At 42.6% G+C, this 18,176-nt stretch overlaps 1 protein-coding gene across 1 annotated transcript; it reads right to left on the bottom strand.

Moving 5' to 3' along the window:
* Positions 1–10,100: 10,100 nt before the first annotated feature.
* Positions 10,101–17,839, bottom strand: LOC120796773 (apoptosis facilitator Bcl-2-like protein 14). Its single transcript, XM_040139837.1, has 7 exons — positions 17,701–17,839; positions 15,707–16,136; positions 14,437–14,544; positions 13,703–13,764; positions 13,098–13,259; positions 11,326–11,439; positions 10,101–11,226 (listed from the first exon to the last, which is right to left on the bottom strand). Exons 2-7 carry the CDS (start codon positions 16,125–16,127, stop codon positions 11,185–11,187), a joined length of 909 nt encoding a protein of 302 aa, XP_039995771.1. The 5' UTR covers positions 16,128–16,136; positions 17,701–17,839; the 3' UTR covers positions 10,101–11,184.
* Positions 17,840–18,176: the final 337 nt, after the last annotated feature.

The following is an 18,176-nucleotide window of genomic DNA, read 5'->3' on the forward strand; positions in this document are numbered from 1 at the left end:
ACCTTTAACGCTTTTACATTAGAATTTATAAAACGTCTAGCCTGTAAATATGTGAAAACTGATTTAGAGGGGAGGGAAATCCTTGGCATATTTTCACTCTTTAAATTAGTCCTTTAATTAAACGGTGCATGGAAGCTAATCCTGAAATCATAAAAAACTTACTGTTTCAAGTTATATATGGACGAAAGTGATGGTACATTTTGTTTTATGACTTTAATTTGTTAAGATGTTTAAATATCACAAATACTTCAAAAGGTATGAATCAATGCCGCTAAGTAAACGCACATATTTAGCTTTTTTTTCATAGTGATTCGAAACTTATGAAACCATAGTGATTTGCAGGTGAATGTATGTCTAAACTGAATAAATTGATTGATATGGAATAATTGATACATTAGTAGTAAAATACCGGACTGTGTTATAGTTCCTTTATGTAAAACACACCTAATCTCTTCAAGTTACCAGCTCGGATTGTTAAGTCAAATATAACGGAAGAAAAAAACATTTTAATAAATAAAAATCCAATTATGAGAATCACGTTTAGAAAATATCCAGTTTTCTGTTTTTAGGTCATTTTCTGCTTTGTATAAATATTTTGTCTGGTGTTAAAATATGACCTAATTTACTGTATTTATTGATTATTATTCTGTATATTTTGTGAAACAAAAACAGTACATAAAATGTTCTAGTGAGTCTGGTCCATCTTAAAATTGACTGATCCAGACAAAGTAACGATTTCAGTCAGCAGCCTGTCAATAGCCACACGGAGGGCTCTTATTGTGAAACTCTGTGTGCTCAGCTCAGAGGTCAAAGGTCAGAAAACCCACAGACTGGACGGTTTGTCCTCCCGCGTGTGAAAGGTTTTTTTAGGATGAGGTCTCTAATCAGGTGTGTGTGTGCGGAGGGAGCGACAACGAGCCTCCGGCTCCTTTGACGCTCACGTGCTGAAACACACACACACACACACACACACACACACACACACACACACACACACACACACACACACACACACACACAACCCACGGACTCATAGCTCTGCAAACTACGTACAGTTTCGGATACACTGTTTGAGAAATTTGTCCGCCCATCTCTGGGAGAGGTCAGAGGTCAAAGAGGGCGAGAGCGAGGCACCCACTCAAGTAGCAGGGAGGGGGGTCAGCGCCATGGTTTGCAGGCACAGCCCTGAAAACTTTGGGCACAATCTGCAATCTGGAGCAGAGGGGAGAGCATCAGTGCCGTATGAAAGGATAATAGCTGGTGTTTTCTCTGCACTTTTCTCAGCATCTGCATCCTACAGGTTGTTCCCTACTTTGACTGAATGTCAGAGGTTTAAAAAAAAAAAAAAACTTGCGACCTGCTTCAGAGCCTCACTCGCCGCGGCCGCAACCACCGACCGTTCCCATCATAGCTGAGTCTGCCAATTACTTTCTCAATTAATCATTTTTTCTATAAAATGCCAAAAAAAATACATACAAATATGAAAAAACCTGCCATTATTATTTCCCAAAGCCTATGATGACATAAAAAAAGTGCTTGTTTTGTCCAAGTCTAAAACCCAAAGCTCTTCAGTTTCCTGTGAAATATGACAAAGAGAAAGCAGAAAACCACCACATTTGAGAGGCTGGAGCCGACTGATATCCTGTCCAGTGAAGAACTGATTATTTCCCCACCCTCTCCATCCCATTTTTATGTTTATATGCGTTACATAATTTAGTAAAAAGTTCATCACCTGGCAGAAAATCTGATTATATACACACTATTTTTAATACACACGAGCAGTCGATCTTCTAAGTCCTAACATTTCATGACACAGTTGGACATGTGTACAGAAAACTGCGTATTCTTAGCTGCAAATGCTTTACGGTATTGAGGAGGCAGTGACAGGTGTGTGTGTGTGTGTGTGTGTGTGAGGACAGGTGTGTGCTGAAAGCAGCAGCCATCTGCCTGTTGTCTCGTAATTCTTCAGCCCGTTCTTTCCTTCTCTTTTTTACTACATGTGCTGGACGCGCTCGGGTGATTTATCGTGTAATCAAGACTGAGCTGGTCACGCCAACACACACACACACACACACACACACACACACACAGACTTAGTAAATATCTGCAGACACAATGATAGTGGCTGACACTGGACACCCTGTATAGCCGTGTGTGTTTTGCTGTCGGTTTTTTGTTATTTTCATCGCGAGAAACGTAAATTTAACAAAGGAGGAGGTCAGTTCAGCGTTTTGTTCCTGCGCTTGATATCGTTTGTCTCCTGTTGGCAGCAGACTCTTGTTTCAGCTCGGTTTACGCTGAGAGAGTTTGCCTCCTGACGGGGAGGCTGAAAAAGCGCGAGAAAGCGAGACGAAAACTGGAGAGAAAAGGCGACGAGAGCTGCTGACTACAGGGACGGCCGGCCAGCATCTCTCTAAGTAATTAAAAAAAAGAAACCCGAATCCACCCCTGCCGGGCCGACAAGTCGAGCTGGAAACACACACACACACACACACACACTCGAGACTCACCGGAGTTCATCCACAGCAGGCTGACTTCCAGACGTCCGGAGCGCCTCATCGCTTTTGGGAAGCGATAGAAAAATCCGGACATTCTCCTCAAAGTTTTACCAAGGTTTCTGGCAAAGCCCATTGCTCACACACACACACACACACACACACACACGCACACACACGCACACACACTGCTTAGAGTTTTTTTTTTTTTTTCAAGGCTCCCACAGAATCCAGACGTTGATTTAAATCCAACGATAACCTGGTCTAGATCCACAAATTCGACAAAATCCTCCCTCGCTGTCATCCATGATGTTCCTCTCTGTGTCTGCTCAGGTCTACACTGGCTCCACCCTTCACAGACACCGACCCCCCATTCGTGTCGGCACACGTGTGTGTGTGTGTGTGAGAGAGAGAGAGAGAGTGTGTGTGTCATTAGCTGCCACAGGTTGAATGTGTCTTGCGGAGCCAAACTGTCAAAGCGACTGAACAAACAAGGGGACGACAGCTGACACACACACACACACACACACACACACACACACACACACACACACACACACACACACACACACACACACACACACACACACACACACACACACACGCTGGTCTTACTACAGTTGTGAGGACTCGTTGATATAAAGCATTCCCGAACCCCTTAGCACACTCGGATGCCAAACCCAAAAAAAACTTAACCTGAACCTGATTCTCACCTAAAGCCGAGTCTTAACCCTCAAACAGCCCTTCGAAGGACCGGCCAAAATGTCCCCACAGTGATGGCTCTGAACAAAAATTTGTCCACCACAGAGAGACATGTTCACACACACACACACACACACACACACACAGATAGAGAGAGAGAGGGGAGGTGGAGCCAGACGTTACTGTAGTTTTAGACAATCACCTTCAGTATTTCTCACAGTGGTTCAAGTTGAGCCTCCCTCCTGCGTAACAGTCTACACCGGTGGCCTTCGCTGGGTTTTTCCTTCGGAGCCTCGGTCAACAGGGGAGCCACTTTTACCGCGGAACGACGCAAAAACACAAAATGATCTGGAGCTCCGAGTTGAAACCGCAACGGGTTTGGATCCATGGGGGACAAGCACAGAATAATCTGCCCATTTTTCCCCGAACTTGTTCTTATCATCTTCTGTCGCGTACGTACTGTACGTTAAGAGCCCTACGGATAACAGCGAGGGACATTATGACTCCAAGACTCAGACAAGTGTATATAATGGAAAACAGGTCGGCAGGTTTACAGGTGAAGACGGACTTGGTTTTGGACAGATGGAGAGATGGAGGGTTGTACCTTTTGTGCTCAGTTTTAACGTACACTGTGTGTGTTTGTACATGTAGGTACAATAGGTATGAATATGCCGAAATTTTTGTGTGTGTGTGTGTTTCTGTGTGGAGTTCCTGTAGGGATAGGAAGAGCACCTTCACAAAAGCATAAATACATGCTATTTTCAAATATTGCTTGTTTATTCATTAATTCATTTATTTATTTATTCTCTCTTTTCTACCTGAAAATGTATTTCTCCTGCTTTCGTGCGTTTACTTCCTAAATGTTGACCTGATGATGACCACGAGATGTCGGCTTCAGTTGGTTTTTCTTTAATCATTTGGATCAAGCACGCACGCTTTTGTTTTGCTTCTCTTACCCTGACAAGACTAAAATCCTAAAGGAAGCACTCGATCAAGTCTGAAGGGGGTTGAAGTTCTTCTGTTTCTCTTCCGTCGTACCAAGAATGACGGAGGACGGTTTGAAATCAAGCCGTTGGCTGCAGATGCTACCGGGGGAGACGCTAGAGGTGCGTTAATGCCCTCCACCTGCACCCTCGGTGCACGTGGTGCAACGCTAAACCCTACCAGACAAAGAACTCCCGCCCCGTAAACATTAACGTCAACTCGTTCCGAATCACCAGGGTGACAGCGAGACCCGTTTGGTCTCAGTTACACTGTGACCCACAGTCCCAGTCTTTCCTGGGACGTGGGGCTTATGGACGTGTGCCGAGCCGATTATTCCAAATCACACCATCAAATAACGCACATATCACGTGCCGCGCAGTTGGGTGAAAAGCCTTAATTCACTTTGATAAATCGGATTCCAAACCGGCACGGTGAAAAGCCACCTGGTCTGGTGAAGAACGCAAAAACGCCGTTAATAACTTAAAAACCGCGTCGTCATGCCGACAAGTTAGGCATCAGAGGACCCCGAAAAACACGGTCACCATGGAAACGTCGAGCGGCAGCTAAGTTGAGGTAGTTGTAAGTTACGTAACACTTCCAAATGAATACGCTCCAATCTAATCTAATAACAACGTTTAAGTAACGCTAATCCATGCAAAACAGTGTCAGTTCAGGTTACGTGTTTGTTAAAAACGAAAATCCACCAAAAATGTCATTATCAGACTTTTTTTTTTTTTTTTTTCAGTCTCCAAAACCATCGTCGTTCAGCCTCAAAAACCCTGCATCAGCCGAGCCCTGGTGCTCATGCTTTTTACCGTTGGTCCTTTGAACTGCGCTCACAGCATTCCTGAAATCAAAGCCCAGTAAAAGCCAGAATCCACTGAGCAAAACTGCTGCTCTCGCTCCACCGGCTCATAAGCGACTGCTCCCGCGTGTTAATAAGTGAACCAGTGGGTGACCTTCCGCAGAGGGCTACGCGGCGGCGAGGGCGATGTGTGTTTCACCTCCAGAGGGTTTGTTCTTTATCCAAAATTACTTTTCTTCCCTTTGAGGAGCGGTCGCTCGTGTTGTTGACCTTCAGACCGAGTAATGGGCCTGTTAACGGGCTTCCTGAGTGGCAGTCAACAGCGGAAACGCCTCTTAAATGAGCAGAAATATCAGCCCACACTGGCGCATACACTTAATATACACGCACAAACACGCACAAACACACACACACACACAAACTCCATCAGCACTGCTGGTAAAACCGACCGGAAACACAGGGCTCATTGTCTGTAAACATGATGAGGTTGAAAGGCAAAATGGACGAGGGCAGCGTAAGGAGATAGTTTGTTTTCTATCTGTCGGCCTCGTTTTATTCAGCAGAATTAAATTACCGTGGATGAAGCTGATACTGACATTAAGATCGGGTCAGGTCAAGCGAGTTCGCTGGTTTACATGTTTACTGTAGAACCGACCCGTCTGTTGATCCTAACCTGGATAGACTCGTGTATATTGACGGGGTTACATACAAGTTCAATAAATACGGCTATGACTTTCACAGACAATGAAACAACCAGTGACGTCTAAATAACTTTGCTTTTCATTTCGCGCGGGTTTTCTGCCTTTAATGGTCGATCAATAACTATCCTGAGACTTTATTTCATTGCAGTGGATCGTCTTTTCCTCTCCAACTAACGCAGCAGGTACAACCAGCTGCAGGAGCAGTGGAACCGGAAACCTACCAGTGCCGCCGATGAACAGATGTTTGGGAAACTGAACATGGCTGACTCATGTGAAGCGATGTGAGCTCTCACAACGTGACAGAAAGCCCAGGCTGATTACGGTGAAATATTTATCTGTGACACGCTAAAATGCGGCGCGGCAGTGGCACAAGTCGCAAAGTCGGTGAACTGTCTCGGTAATGTCAAGTTAAACAGCGGCAATGTCGAGCTAAAGCTTGCTTACTCAAGCTAGCTAACGTTAGCCTGCTTTAGCTAATGTAGCACTGAAGTGAGAAAGGTTTTGTGTTTTTTAAAATTTTTCATTCTATATGAGGTATTTTTTCTAGGTTCAAGTAATTTATCAAGTAAAAAATGCCAAACATTTGCTGATTACACCTTCTAAAATTTGAGATTGCATTACTTTTTTTTAACTTCCTCTTTCTTTAAAGCTGCTAGCATAATTTTAGCTGGGCTATATTTTTGTGTTTCTTCTGGTCCTCGGCCTAAGTTTGGCCTAAGTTTGGCCTAAGTTTGGCCTATATACAGCGTGATTGGCAATTGCTCCTTCCACATGTGGGCCAATTCTGGCTACTATCCGTCAGTGTCGCAGTGTCGGCTAACGGCCGGCGAGATTATCCGGCCCAGATAAAGAGGGAGCATCTGACCAATCACGCTGCTAATTTTTGCTACCTGACTGAAATAAATATTTAGGGGGAAAATGAAAAAAAAGTTAAATGAAATAAGTTTTGACTACCGCTCAGATATTTGGTTACAAGCCAAAGACATCACTGACCGTGACTGAGATCCTGGTTTTGTCGTTGCTGTTGTTGTTGTTGCTGTTTTTTTGTTTTTCAGAATAAAATATTGAAATGACATTTAAAGCGACATGAAAGGCTAAACAAGTAAACAAAGGGAGGGAGGAGGAGAAAGTGCTAAAAGAATAATTGGATACTAATTTGAACATTCAAAACCTTCTGAGCGTCACTTCCACTATGACACGGCCCAATGCACTGAGGCAGCAATGTTATGGGCCACATTACACGGAGAAGAACAGCCTCTCCTACTGTGTTTCCTACCTCTATTGTTTGCCGGACAGAAGTGGGCGAGGAGGGAGCTCCACAGTTCGCGCCCGTGGAGACACCGAGACTTGCTTCCTTTTATACCTGAACCGGTCCGTCTACATGCCGACCGCATTCCAGGTGCTGGGCTGCATTTTAGAGCCCTACCTATTCATGTTATAGGGAGCATTTAAACATGTGGTCTACGCTTCCACGCCAGACAGTGTTACCCACAAATATTGATGCCGCTCTGATAAGAACCTGTTCACTCAGATGATTTAAGAGTTCCCTTAAAGGAAGTCAGTCCAGATGTGAGCCCTCCGGTTCTTTTTTGTCACTATGAAGCCAAAAACCCATGTCTTTGTGTCGCTTGTACCAATTTATTCCTACCAACTTTGATGTATGTTGCCATAAAAAAAGATTATGGCTCCAACTAATGATTATTTTTCATCATCAATTTATCTGTCGAGTATTTTCTCATCTATAAAATGTCAGAAAAAACCAACAAATGGAAATCACGATTTCCCAGAGCCCAGGATAGCGTCCTCAATCGTTTTTCAATCGTCCAAAACCCGAGGATATTAAGTTTTCAGTGATATGAAGTGAAAAATAAAAGCAAACCCTCAGATTTTAGAAGGTGGAACCAGCAAATGTCTGGCATTTTTGCTCGATGAATGACTTGAGCAGGTATCTAGCTCACATTTATTGGTTAAATACAATCCAATTACTTTTAAGACCAAGGTAAAATTTTAAAACAGTGCATTTTCATCGGTTGAGACCAATAAACATTAAATGGACGCTGAGGCTGAGGGTTTTCTATGTTGGGAAAAAACAGTCCAAAAGCCAAAGGTATTCCATTTATAATCAAACAAATCTGAAAGAAGATGCTTGCATTTTCGCTTGATAAATTCCCCGGACGATGAACCGATTATCAATTTAGTTGGGTGAATTGGACGAATTCACAAATCGTTTCAGTACTAAGGTACATGTAAGATAAAAAGGTGAGTCGACAAATAATAAATAAGCCAAGGTTGAGGTCCGTTAAGGCTCTGCCAAGGCCATTGCTATGATTTTAAAAACACTAAGGTCAACCAGCCAAACTCTCTGCAATTTTCAGAGTACATAAAAAAACAAAACAAAACATAACAACGACTAACTTTTACTGTTATATTCCCGTCATTAGGATCTGGTGCCAAGTAGAGTGTGTAATTCAGGCAGTGAATACTGAATTCCTGCCATTTTAATCTAATTTATTTAGTGTTTTCCCCTAAAAAAAAACGTCAAGGTTTGTTTTAAAAACATCAGAATCAGTAACATGTGTAACGTATGTCTGATCATAGAGTGTAAACTGCTCCGCCTGTCACTCTGAGCCCCCTAAATTTCCAGAAATACACCGAAGAAATGGCCTCTTTGCCCTCAGTGCTCTCCTCTGCTCGGGGAGGGCTTGCCAAGGCACCCAACAGAGTCAACACCCCGCTTGTAGGCCGCGTAAAAACAGGGATGCATCCCTCAGATTTTACGGCTGTGATGCTATTTGACTGCAGATTTATTGTCAAAATGATCAACACTGCACTGGCTGTCTGCGGAGAAGGTCTAAAGAGGAAAATCCTTAGGGGGACATGATTTTTTTTGTTGGGGTTCTGGTATGGAAATGGTCAGATGAGAAGCCACTGAATGTTAAATGTCCATATAAACCGACTCCACACGCCACTTGCGTTTGTTTATGATCATGAATAAAACCACAGAAGATGAATCCAAGTCCCCTGGCGTCCAGATGAAGCTAAAAAACTTATGAACCACCACCTCATTCCTCTTTCACATTATCAGCACACTCACCTGTACAGGTGAACCCACGCTGGAAGATGTACCCGCAACACGCATCACACCAGGTGTCCTCACCTCCGGGCACGAAGGAGTGTCCCTCTCCGGACTCCTCCTTCACTCTGGGGTCCTTCTCCTCGGGGGAGAAGATGGTCCTCACATCGGGGGGTCTGAACCCCTTCTTCCTGCTCCGCGGTGGCCCTCCTCCCCGCCCCTCCATCCCGCTCCCAGCGGCTTCTCCCCCGCCGTCCGGTGGTCTCACCTCCGGGTGACCTCTCTCGCTCCAAGCCGCCTCCAGGCTCTCCAGACTGGCTGGCTGAGGAGACGGATGCCGGCGGACGGCTCTCATCACCGCCGCGCCTTTGTTGGCCTTGGAGATCCGTAGCCTGGCGCCCTGCGGCGGCCACGTAGCCTCCGGTGCGTCGCTGAGTGTACCCGGGGATCTGTTGATGTGAACGGTCCGCACGGTTAGCGGGGAGTCGTCGTTGACCGGGGAGCGCGTCGGGGCGTATTTTCGACCTTGGTGCACGGCGTTAAACATTACGCGCGGTCTTCGTCGCCTGCCGCGGCACAAGTCGGGGAAAGGCGCACTGAGCGGTGACAGACAGGTGAGACGGCATTGTTGCGAGTGATGACACCGGCTGATGCGCCCCGTCCTCCTGGCGAGCCCGTGCGTCGTCGGTAAAGCAGGCGGAGGCAGTCCGAGGTGTGCGGGGGGGTGGGGGGGGGGGTGGGGGGTGGATCTCATTTCGTCTTGGGGAGACATCGAAGGGGCAGAGCGGGCTGCTCTACACGCTCCACAAAAAAAACCAAAAAAAAAAAAACCCAAAAAAAGACGACGTTCCAAACTCCCTTTAAAAAAATGCAGATTTAAAGTTTCTTTCATTTCACGATGGTTTACTCATCCCAGGCTCCACATGAATAAGTAACCGAATTCCCGGGACTCACCGTCTTGATTCGGCACCGGTCACATCCGCAGAAAGCACGAACCTACTCAAAGGGCAACTTTTACTCTGTGTCGCCCCGTTGCTTCCCCCGCCAGAGTACTCGCTCTGCAGCGTGAAGCAAATCGCGGGGGTCGCCCGGATTCATTATTCATTTGAAAAAATAATATATAGAACAATTTGTTACGAAAGAAAAACGCTAAGAGAGAAAGTTTAAAAACCCAAGTAGCAAATTCATCACGAGGTATAGTTCCTCCTTTGACCACAGGGTGGTGCACTTGAACGCGTTTTTTCAGAAACATCAGGTCTCAGCAATTAACGGGAAAAAAAAGAACATTATAGTGAATGAACAGCCTTCAGGTCATTTTACACATGCATCCTACACAGGGAGGCAGTTTAATTTCTTCTGGTTTATTACTTCATGGTACAGACATTTGCCTTTGCAGCCTTTGCGCTTCACGCGTGATTTTAACATCTCTCGAGACAAAAACATTCACAGGCGACATAAGTGGCCTTCAATTTTCTGTTCACGGTGAACTGAGCAGTTCTGAATGTTCCCAAAGTCTGTTTCTTTCTCTTGCACTGAGAAACCTTTTTATAAACAGCAAATCATTAACGGAAAAAAAAAAAAAGGAGTATAAAATCACCAAGCAAGAGTTGCTTATAATCAGACTGAGATGAAATGACAGTGATTACAGCGTATTTTCAGTCATGTATTATTACAAATCGTAATACAAATTTCATACAGTACACAAATGTATTAAAATTCATTTATGGCAGTTTAAAGCACAAATATAACACCACCCACCGAGAACAATACAGAGAAGCGACTCCACGCATCCTTAAACATGTCATGTCAAAGCTACATATCTTCATGAAAAAGTGCAAGTGCTCAACAATACCTAAGCTGTTTTAAGAATGTTTTTTCCAAAGCGAGCTAAAACATAAAAACGTGCTGATTTAAAAAGTCCACAGTCACCCTCACACATCCCTGAAAAAACTGAAAACTGTTATCGTTTTTAAAGGGACGAGAAACGTTTTAATCACAGAAAAAAAGCAGTACAGTACCAAAATGGATTAATACCTGGCTCATGGTTCCTGTAAGACTTCTAAAAAAATTGGCACAGAGAAATACATTAACGATAAAATTATTAAGGCAAAGGAATCCTTTTTCTAATGCTTCCTGCTGCGGGTATTTTTTTTTGCCTGGTTGGAGTTTGTGTGTGTGTAAACGGATTTGGCAGGAGACAAAAAAAAAATAAGCGTCCCGAGCCTCACTTAGTTCCTCTCACCGAAGGCGTTCAGAGCACCTGAGTAGGGGGGGTTAAAACGTGACCGAGAGGGGTCACTAATGCTCTCCAGTCCCAGCATACTGGGGGGGTTCGTGTTAGCAGCTCCCAAAGGTCCGGCATGGCAGGTCCCCACGACGGGCTGCAGGGCAAGAGCTGCTGAACTGGAAACAGCTTCTTGCTGTTCACTGGATTTCATCCTCGTCGTCACTTTGAAAGGCTGCGTCCTGCACAAATGACCGAGAGGAAAATATTCAAGTAATCTTTAAAAAAAAAAACAACATTATTTCAAGGGGGTATTTAGAAGGTGGGAGCGTGTTACGTACGTATCCGCCCTGCTCCTGTACCCAGGATGAGTAATGTTCAATCAGATATCTGGCTCCAAAGCCCAGCAGTCGGCTCGTGGGCAGCGTGTCCATGGTTGAAAAACGGCGCGTGGCCTGTCGGGGAACAGACGAGTGTTTGAGTGGTTGACCAGAGCTCGAGGGCAAGCGAGTCACTCGAGCTGTGGAGTTCGCTGCGTACGGAGCTATGGTCTGAGCACGAGCCGAGTTTCACCTCACTTCGTCAGACTACAGGTTTTTCTGAGGTGGTCGCTTTTGTCAGCTTGGGAGAGCCGCACGGTAAATTCGTGCTGCGAACGTGCGGCAGAGCGTACGTTTACCCTGACCGGTAGGTAGCTCGCCGTCTTTCACGTCTTCAGTGTTGTACGTGCTGCACCTGGGTGATGTGTAAGGTGCCGGGGAACGACTTCTCTGTTCCAACAATGTATACGTATACGATAAATGAAAAGAATCATCATTCCTCCCTCTCTCCTCTCCATGTTTACAGTCGAAGAGCGCTATCTGCTCCAGTGTCATACTGAACATATCGTGGAAGTTGTCACGTAAGGTTAAGGAAATCCTGACACACACATGAGGCGTTACAGACCCGGCGTTGCTCATCTTCACACTTATCTGACACACTACATGGATTGAAAACAGCATTTGTCAGGTCCGACGGCATCTCCCTTTACCGACGCCCCACGTTTGTTGGATCTGAAATCACGTTCTCTGATTCCTGCGGTAAAAATCACACGATATTTTGACCGCTGGACTGTTTGCGGAGTCCATCTCTATTCACCCCATTGAGCCACAGCTCCGACTGTACAGGCATAAATAGCAACGTGCAGTCCGAGTGTAGGTACTTTTCAGATTAAAGGTTTATAAAAAAAAAGAAAAAATCCATTTATAAAATCCAACCCTGTTAAAGATTATACCAGAGGCTTCTATACAACTTATAAAAAGGCAGCGTCTAAACTTTGCCCCCTCTAAACATTTCAGCCGTCTTATGGGCTGTTGGTAGTTCCAACACTGAACACATTTTTTTTTTTAAAAGCACTTGAGGCCCATGGATGGAAACTCCCCAATATTTCACAAAAAAAGAAAAATATTAAAGGAAAGTCAGAGTATTTAAGCCAAATTTGAGTAACAGAAGTTTTTTTTCTTCTTCTTGTGTCTTCTTTTAATCATCTCATGACCCCTCAGATGGGAACCACTGGGCTCATTGTACATTAAGTGGTTAAAACTAGATCCTGCTTGAGCAGCTATGACAATAAAATGCTGCTTACACATTGAAGCATCAGTATAATAATAATAATAATAATAATAATAATAATAATTTATAATGATAGGTCACAGGGACTGATTTTAGAGACTTTTATTTTTTTAATACTTTCTGTAACTTCAGCTGATAATACTCCTGTACTTTTAATTAGTAGGATTTTGCATCCAGGACTTTTACTTGAGTTTTTTTTACATTACTTTTACTTAGGTACGGGAGTACTACTTCTTCCACCACCCCGCTGCAGATAGTCTGAACAAAACCTAAGGGCCATTTTCGGCCAATACTGATGGTTTTTTTTTTTTGGGACCAGTCATTGAAGTTTAACTTGTTTCACATCACAAAAAAAAAAAAAAACAAGAATTTTGTGCTTCCCCGTGTGTGTTGAGGGAACAACACACAAAAGGGACATGTGTCGAAAACACCTGCTGCGACCTGCACTGTCGGCCTACGTCACTGTTCACTTTCCCAGCAGCCCCCGCAAACTGGCTCTCACCTCACAGGTCACAGCAATCTGGGCTTTGGGCGACGCACACGGCCCTGGAGAGTCAGGGTTGGAGGTCCTGAGGCCCATCCTCATGAGAAGGGTTGTTATTACCGTCTTAAAGAAACTGTAGTTGTGAAAAAGTTCTTTGGCTATTTTGACTTCTTTCAGCATCTGTTGGAGACAAGAAACATTTTGTGTTTAGTGTTTTAAAAACCTTTATTGATTCACAGATAACCACTGAAACGGATTCTATTAATACTGGCACTAAAATATATGTTTTTAAAATGGGCACAATGGTAGAAATTTGACTAAAATGTGTTTCAGAGCAGAAATGTGGCCTAAAAAAAAAAAAAAATTGTCTTGACTACTGCAGGTCGGAAGCTTTTAGTAGCTGAGAAAATGCTTGTCTCAAATGTTTATCAGCTGGTACAAAGCCGTAAAAGGGCATCTATCTGTGAACTCTATACCTGCAGGATTCAGTGGACTGTGGGTGTGTTGACCAGTAAACGCCACTGATGTGTGGAAGTATGACGCAATTTAAACCGACCGAACAACTTCCAAACTCGCAGGGCACCGAGATATTTACGCAGGTTTTCGGGGCCAGTGTTTCTAACCTGCTCATTCACTTTGTCTCCGCTCTCCCGCAGCAGCAGACCGATCAGCTTCTCCACCTCATCTGGACAACAGAGCACATGATTATCAACCAGCGTCCAAAATACAAGAAAAAACCACGGGGGGTTGAAGGGTTTCCAGACTAAATGGAGCAAAGGTTTGAAAAGTCAAAATGCACAATAAACAGTTGGGGTATTTTAATGTATCATGAATGTCTGCTGAGACTTAATCAAAGACAAAAAGAGGACAGAGTGTGTTTGTCCGATATGACCTTAACTCAGTTCAGTTTTGATGAGTGTGTGAGGCAGAGAAGACAGCTCATAACAAACGGACTGGCACATTTAAGACAATTTGCTCGGCTCAAAAGTTTGCTTTTAGGCAGGAACAAAATTCATGGGTGGTCCGGCAATGCCTTCATGATTTCTGTTTCGGTTTGGTGCCGCGATGAAGCGGCGCTGGCAGCTGTAGCGGCGTTCTCTCACTTTGGGTCGTCTAACACGACTATATATAGCAACCTAAGCCTTCTATAGCAACACAGAGGCATTCATTTGGTTGAGATGAGTTTGGGGTTTTTCTGAATCAGACTTGAAACACTCTTACGAACAAGGCTCCCAAAAAAACTGAGGAGAGGTTCAGGGGAAGAATAGAAAAACATTCTTGCATTAGGGGGTTAATATACCGTTTTTTTTGCTGACATGCTTTGCGTTTTCTCTGTGGGGAGGAAACCAAAACTCACCATCTGGCGCGTCTGTCTCTAAATCTGGAGGAGTGAATGGGATTTCACTGGCGAGCTTTGTCAGTTGAAATGCCACATCTTTCAACTCATTATCTTCTATAACTTCATCTGAAAGAAAGAATAAAAAACACACACAGATAAAAAGTTTAGATGGAAAATAAAAAGGTTACGAGGGTATAAACACACACGTGTTACAAAAACAGCATGCAGCAACAAGTCCAAGCTTGCATCTTAGACACTTTTCCAAAACAGAGAAGACACGATCATGAAAAAAAAAAAAAAAAACCCACAATATGACGATCTATTACGTCAAACTGAAGTCTAAAGACCTGAGTCACGGCCAAGTCAATAAAGAGGAAGAACGTGTGGCTGCATGTCAACAGAAGAGCCTCTTAACTCAGTTTAAAGTCTGAAAATGCATCTTTATATTGGGAGAGGTACAAAAATAGTACAAGATGACTTAGTAAATACTTATGACATACTCTGAAGTAATAGAAAATGAGTCAGGCAAGTGATTCACAAAATCTCCCTTTAGTTCAAGCAAGTTCCAGACTCAAGAATAATTTCATCTTTCCGATGAGGGTCATGTTTGTTTGGGGGTTTTTTTTTTTTTTTTTTTTTTAAGGGTGAAGACGAGTTTGGGGAAGAAGAAGCCAAATTCCACACTTCATTCCCACCATTTAATCTCGGTTTATACCGGTATACTAAGTGTTGTAAACCTCGGGGGACCTTTACCAAACATAACGAAATTTAACATCAATTTTTAGTGCAAAAATCACGTATTCATCCAGAAACTTACACGTGAGGAAATATTAGGTTCGGTTTTCAAAAAAACAAAAAAAACAAACCCAAAACACTATGTTGTATTATTTTTTTGATATACTATGTTAAGTTGTTCTTCAAATTTCTATTATCATTCACTATAAATATGTATTAAATAGTAGTGTTTTATTGCTGTCCGTATATAATGTATATTGCACATACAGCATATTATTTACACCTGTAAAAATAAGTCGATTCATTGATTGACAGAAAATTATTCAGCAACTATTTTGATTGAAAAATCATTTAACCTTTTTTTTTTTCAAAGCCAAAAATGTTAAACATTTGCTGGTTCCAGCTTTTTGTTGTCCCATGACAGTAAGCTGAATATCAAAACAATGGTTCATATTAATCAATGAAAATAATCACCAGTTGCAGCCCTAGTTCTCACCACACAAGCGACCTGAATGCACTGCGGTTACCCCCAAGGCTACATGTTGATACCCACCATCTTGAAAATACGCATATCTGTCGCTGGCACAACATTGCGCCTCAGGTCTTTGGTGCGGTTCGTCATCGTCTGGCTGAGGTTTGATACAGAGCAGACCTTTCCACCCCCTCCTCTTCTTCTTCTTCTTCTTCTTCGTCGTCTCCTCCGTCAGTTCTGTTCCAGTCTTGGCCGGTGTCTGAGGTGAGGATGTTCCGTTTGCGTCTGCATTGCCGTTCAGTTTAACTGGGCAGTCCTGCTTAGGTGACTCAGCGTCCTTTTTCGGCCGTCTACGCTGTGCATAGGCCATCATGAGTCTGAACTCCACTGTGTCCTCCATGCCGTCTGTGTCTGAGGCAGACGTAGGGTCACCGTCTGTGCCACTTTTGAGGTCGTTTTGGTTGGAAAAGATGTCGTGGATATCTACACGCCCGTTTGCCATGTTGGTTTACTGTCGAAAAAAGAAAAAAAAAAAAATCATCATAGAGCGATAAAATTAAACCGTGGCGGAATCTCAAAAAGATGAACTTGTAGCTAAATAAGTCTTAATTATGAATGTCTTCTTTCCATCAGCTCTCAGAACTTTGTTTTTTAGATTGTTTTTTGTTATTTAATTTTTTTTTTGAGCGTTAACCTTCTTGCTGTCTTCTATACTGAAACAATTTGTCTATTCATCAGTTGCTCAACACAGATTTAATTTTCTACTATTTTGATAATAAAAGAGAAAACATTCTATAATTCCAGGTCTTCAAATGCGTGAAATTGCAGCTTGTTTCACCTTTTTTTTTCTTTCCTTCTTTTAAAATTCATTGTAAACTGAATATCTTTAGGTTTCGGACTGTTGGTTTAACAAAAAAAACGCAATTTGAAGATGTCATCTTGGGTTCTGAGAACTACATAAGCTGCAAATTTCTGCAATAATAATATTCATATGGTATTATACTTTTCTTGGTCTGTGTTGTTAGTATTCTAATTATTATCTGTGTTTTAGGTTATTTAGTGTTATTTGAAGCCCATTTTGGTTTTATTTAGGGTTGCGATTCATTATTTTGTTAGTTTTGGTTTTCAAAATTGAAGAAAATAGTGAAAAATGCCCTTCACATCTTCCCACAACCCGCAGGTGATGTCTTCGGGTTGCCTGAATGGTCCAAGCAACAATCAAAAAGTACTATTTATAAATTACTTAAAAATTGAAATCAATTATTAAAAAAAAAAAAAAAAAAAATTGCCCATCAATTTTGTTGATGGATTAACTGATTATTCAACTAATTGTTTTAACTCTGATATCGTCTCTTTATTTTATTTTTTATGTTGCACTGCTTGTGCCCTGTACAACCTAATAATCGTGAAATAAAAGTATTTTCATGCCGCAAAATTTTTATGTGATCTCATCTTCTTAATATTCATGTAATAATGATTCGTCTTGTTTATTTTAAGCTGATTTTTTGTTATGTTTCTGCCACGGTTTCGATGTTTTTAGTCGCCCTCTGGTTGTGTGTATGCAGGAAATACACTTTCGAGAGTGAAGTCATGTCGATGCATGTTTCCTACCACGGACCGTTCAAGATAACAACCCGTTGTTTGGTTTTTCAACTAAACACGCACAAAATAGAGCAAACAAATTACGAAGACGTTAAAGAACTGTTACGTGATGTGTTTAATTGACAGAAGGAGGACTTTAAAGGTGGTTCGTAGCCACTTTCGCTGCTACGCAAGGTTGGAAAAGTTCGTGTCACGACTGTTGGCCGGTAAAAGGTCAGTACACGACACAAATATCTCATTTAGTTTTTTGTTTTTTTTTTAAACAGCGCTAAACTGACTGTGGCTGTCGGGGTTGGGAACCTATCGCGGCTTAGAAACAGGATTTAAGACGGTTGGTTTTTGTCGTTAGCAAGTTTGATTCAACTTTTGCCTGCTACGGCAAGCGTGAAAACTTCCAAAATAAAACGCTTTTAATAAGTACTCCCTGCGTGAGAAATATTTATTAAAAAAAACATAAAAACAAGATTACTTACGGTCCAACCGGGGGCCTCCCGCCAATAAAAGGCGATAAATGACTGTAAAAACTATCCTAACCTGCGACTACCTCCGCGTTTGCTGTAAAACTACCTCGCCCAAATCTGATCCATGTTTTATCCTACGGTCGAAAACGTAATTCCGGGGCGTGCGTCATCACGTAATGACGCAAGTAACGCACGTTTTTTTTTTTGGTTTTTGGTTTTGTTTTGTTTTGTTTTAAATTTCAAGACAAATGAGTCGAAAAAAAAAGGTAAATAAATTGCTGATCACATTAAAATGTAGTAACAGCGAGAGTAAACAAAGCCGAAAATATAAACGACGTCTTCTTCTTTTAACCATCAGGCGCTCTCTCTAAATTTGAGTCTTTTTAAACTGAAAGTGAAACTGACATAAACAGTGACCAAGCAGAAAAGTTTTTTTTTTTGTTTTTTTTTCAAATTAATTTTATTTATTCTAAAATGATAAGGTCACT

Source organism: Xiphias gladius, chromosome 2, assembly GCF_016859285.1.
Source record: "Xiphias gladius isolate SHS-SW01 ecotype Sanya breed wild chromosome 2, ASM1685928v1, whole genome shotgun sequence".
Lineage (NCBI taxonomy): Eukaryota > Metazoa > Chordata > Actinopteri > Istiophoriformes > Xiphiidae > Xiphias > Xiphias gladius.

Coding starts and splice junctions, on each gene's coding strand:
- LOC120796773 (XM_040139837.1), bottom strand. CDS start 16,127: ATGGCAAACGGGCGTGTAGATATCCACGACATCTTTTCCAACCAAAAC. Junction 13,765..14,436: donor AGAGACAGACGCGCCAGATG/GTGAGTTTTGGT, acceptor TCTGTTGTCCAG/ATGAGGTGGAGAAGCTGATC. Junction 13,260..13,702: donor GAGACAAAGTGAATGAGCAG/GTTAGAAACACT, acceptor TGTCTCCAACAG/ATGCTGAAAGAAGTCAAAAT.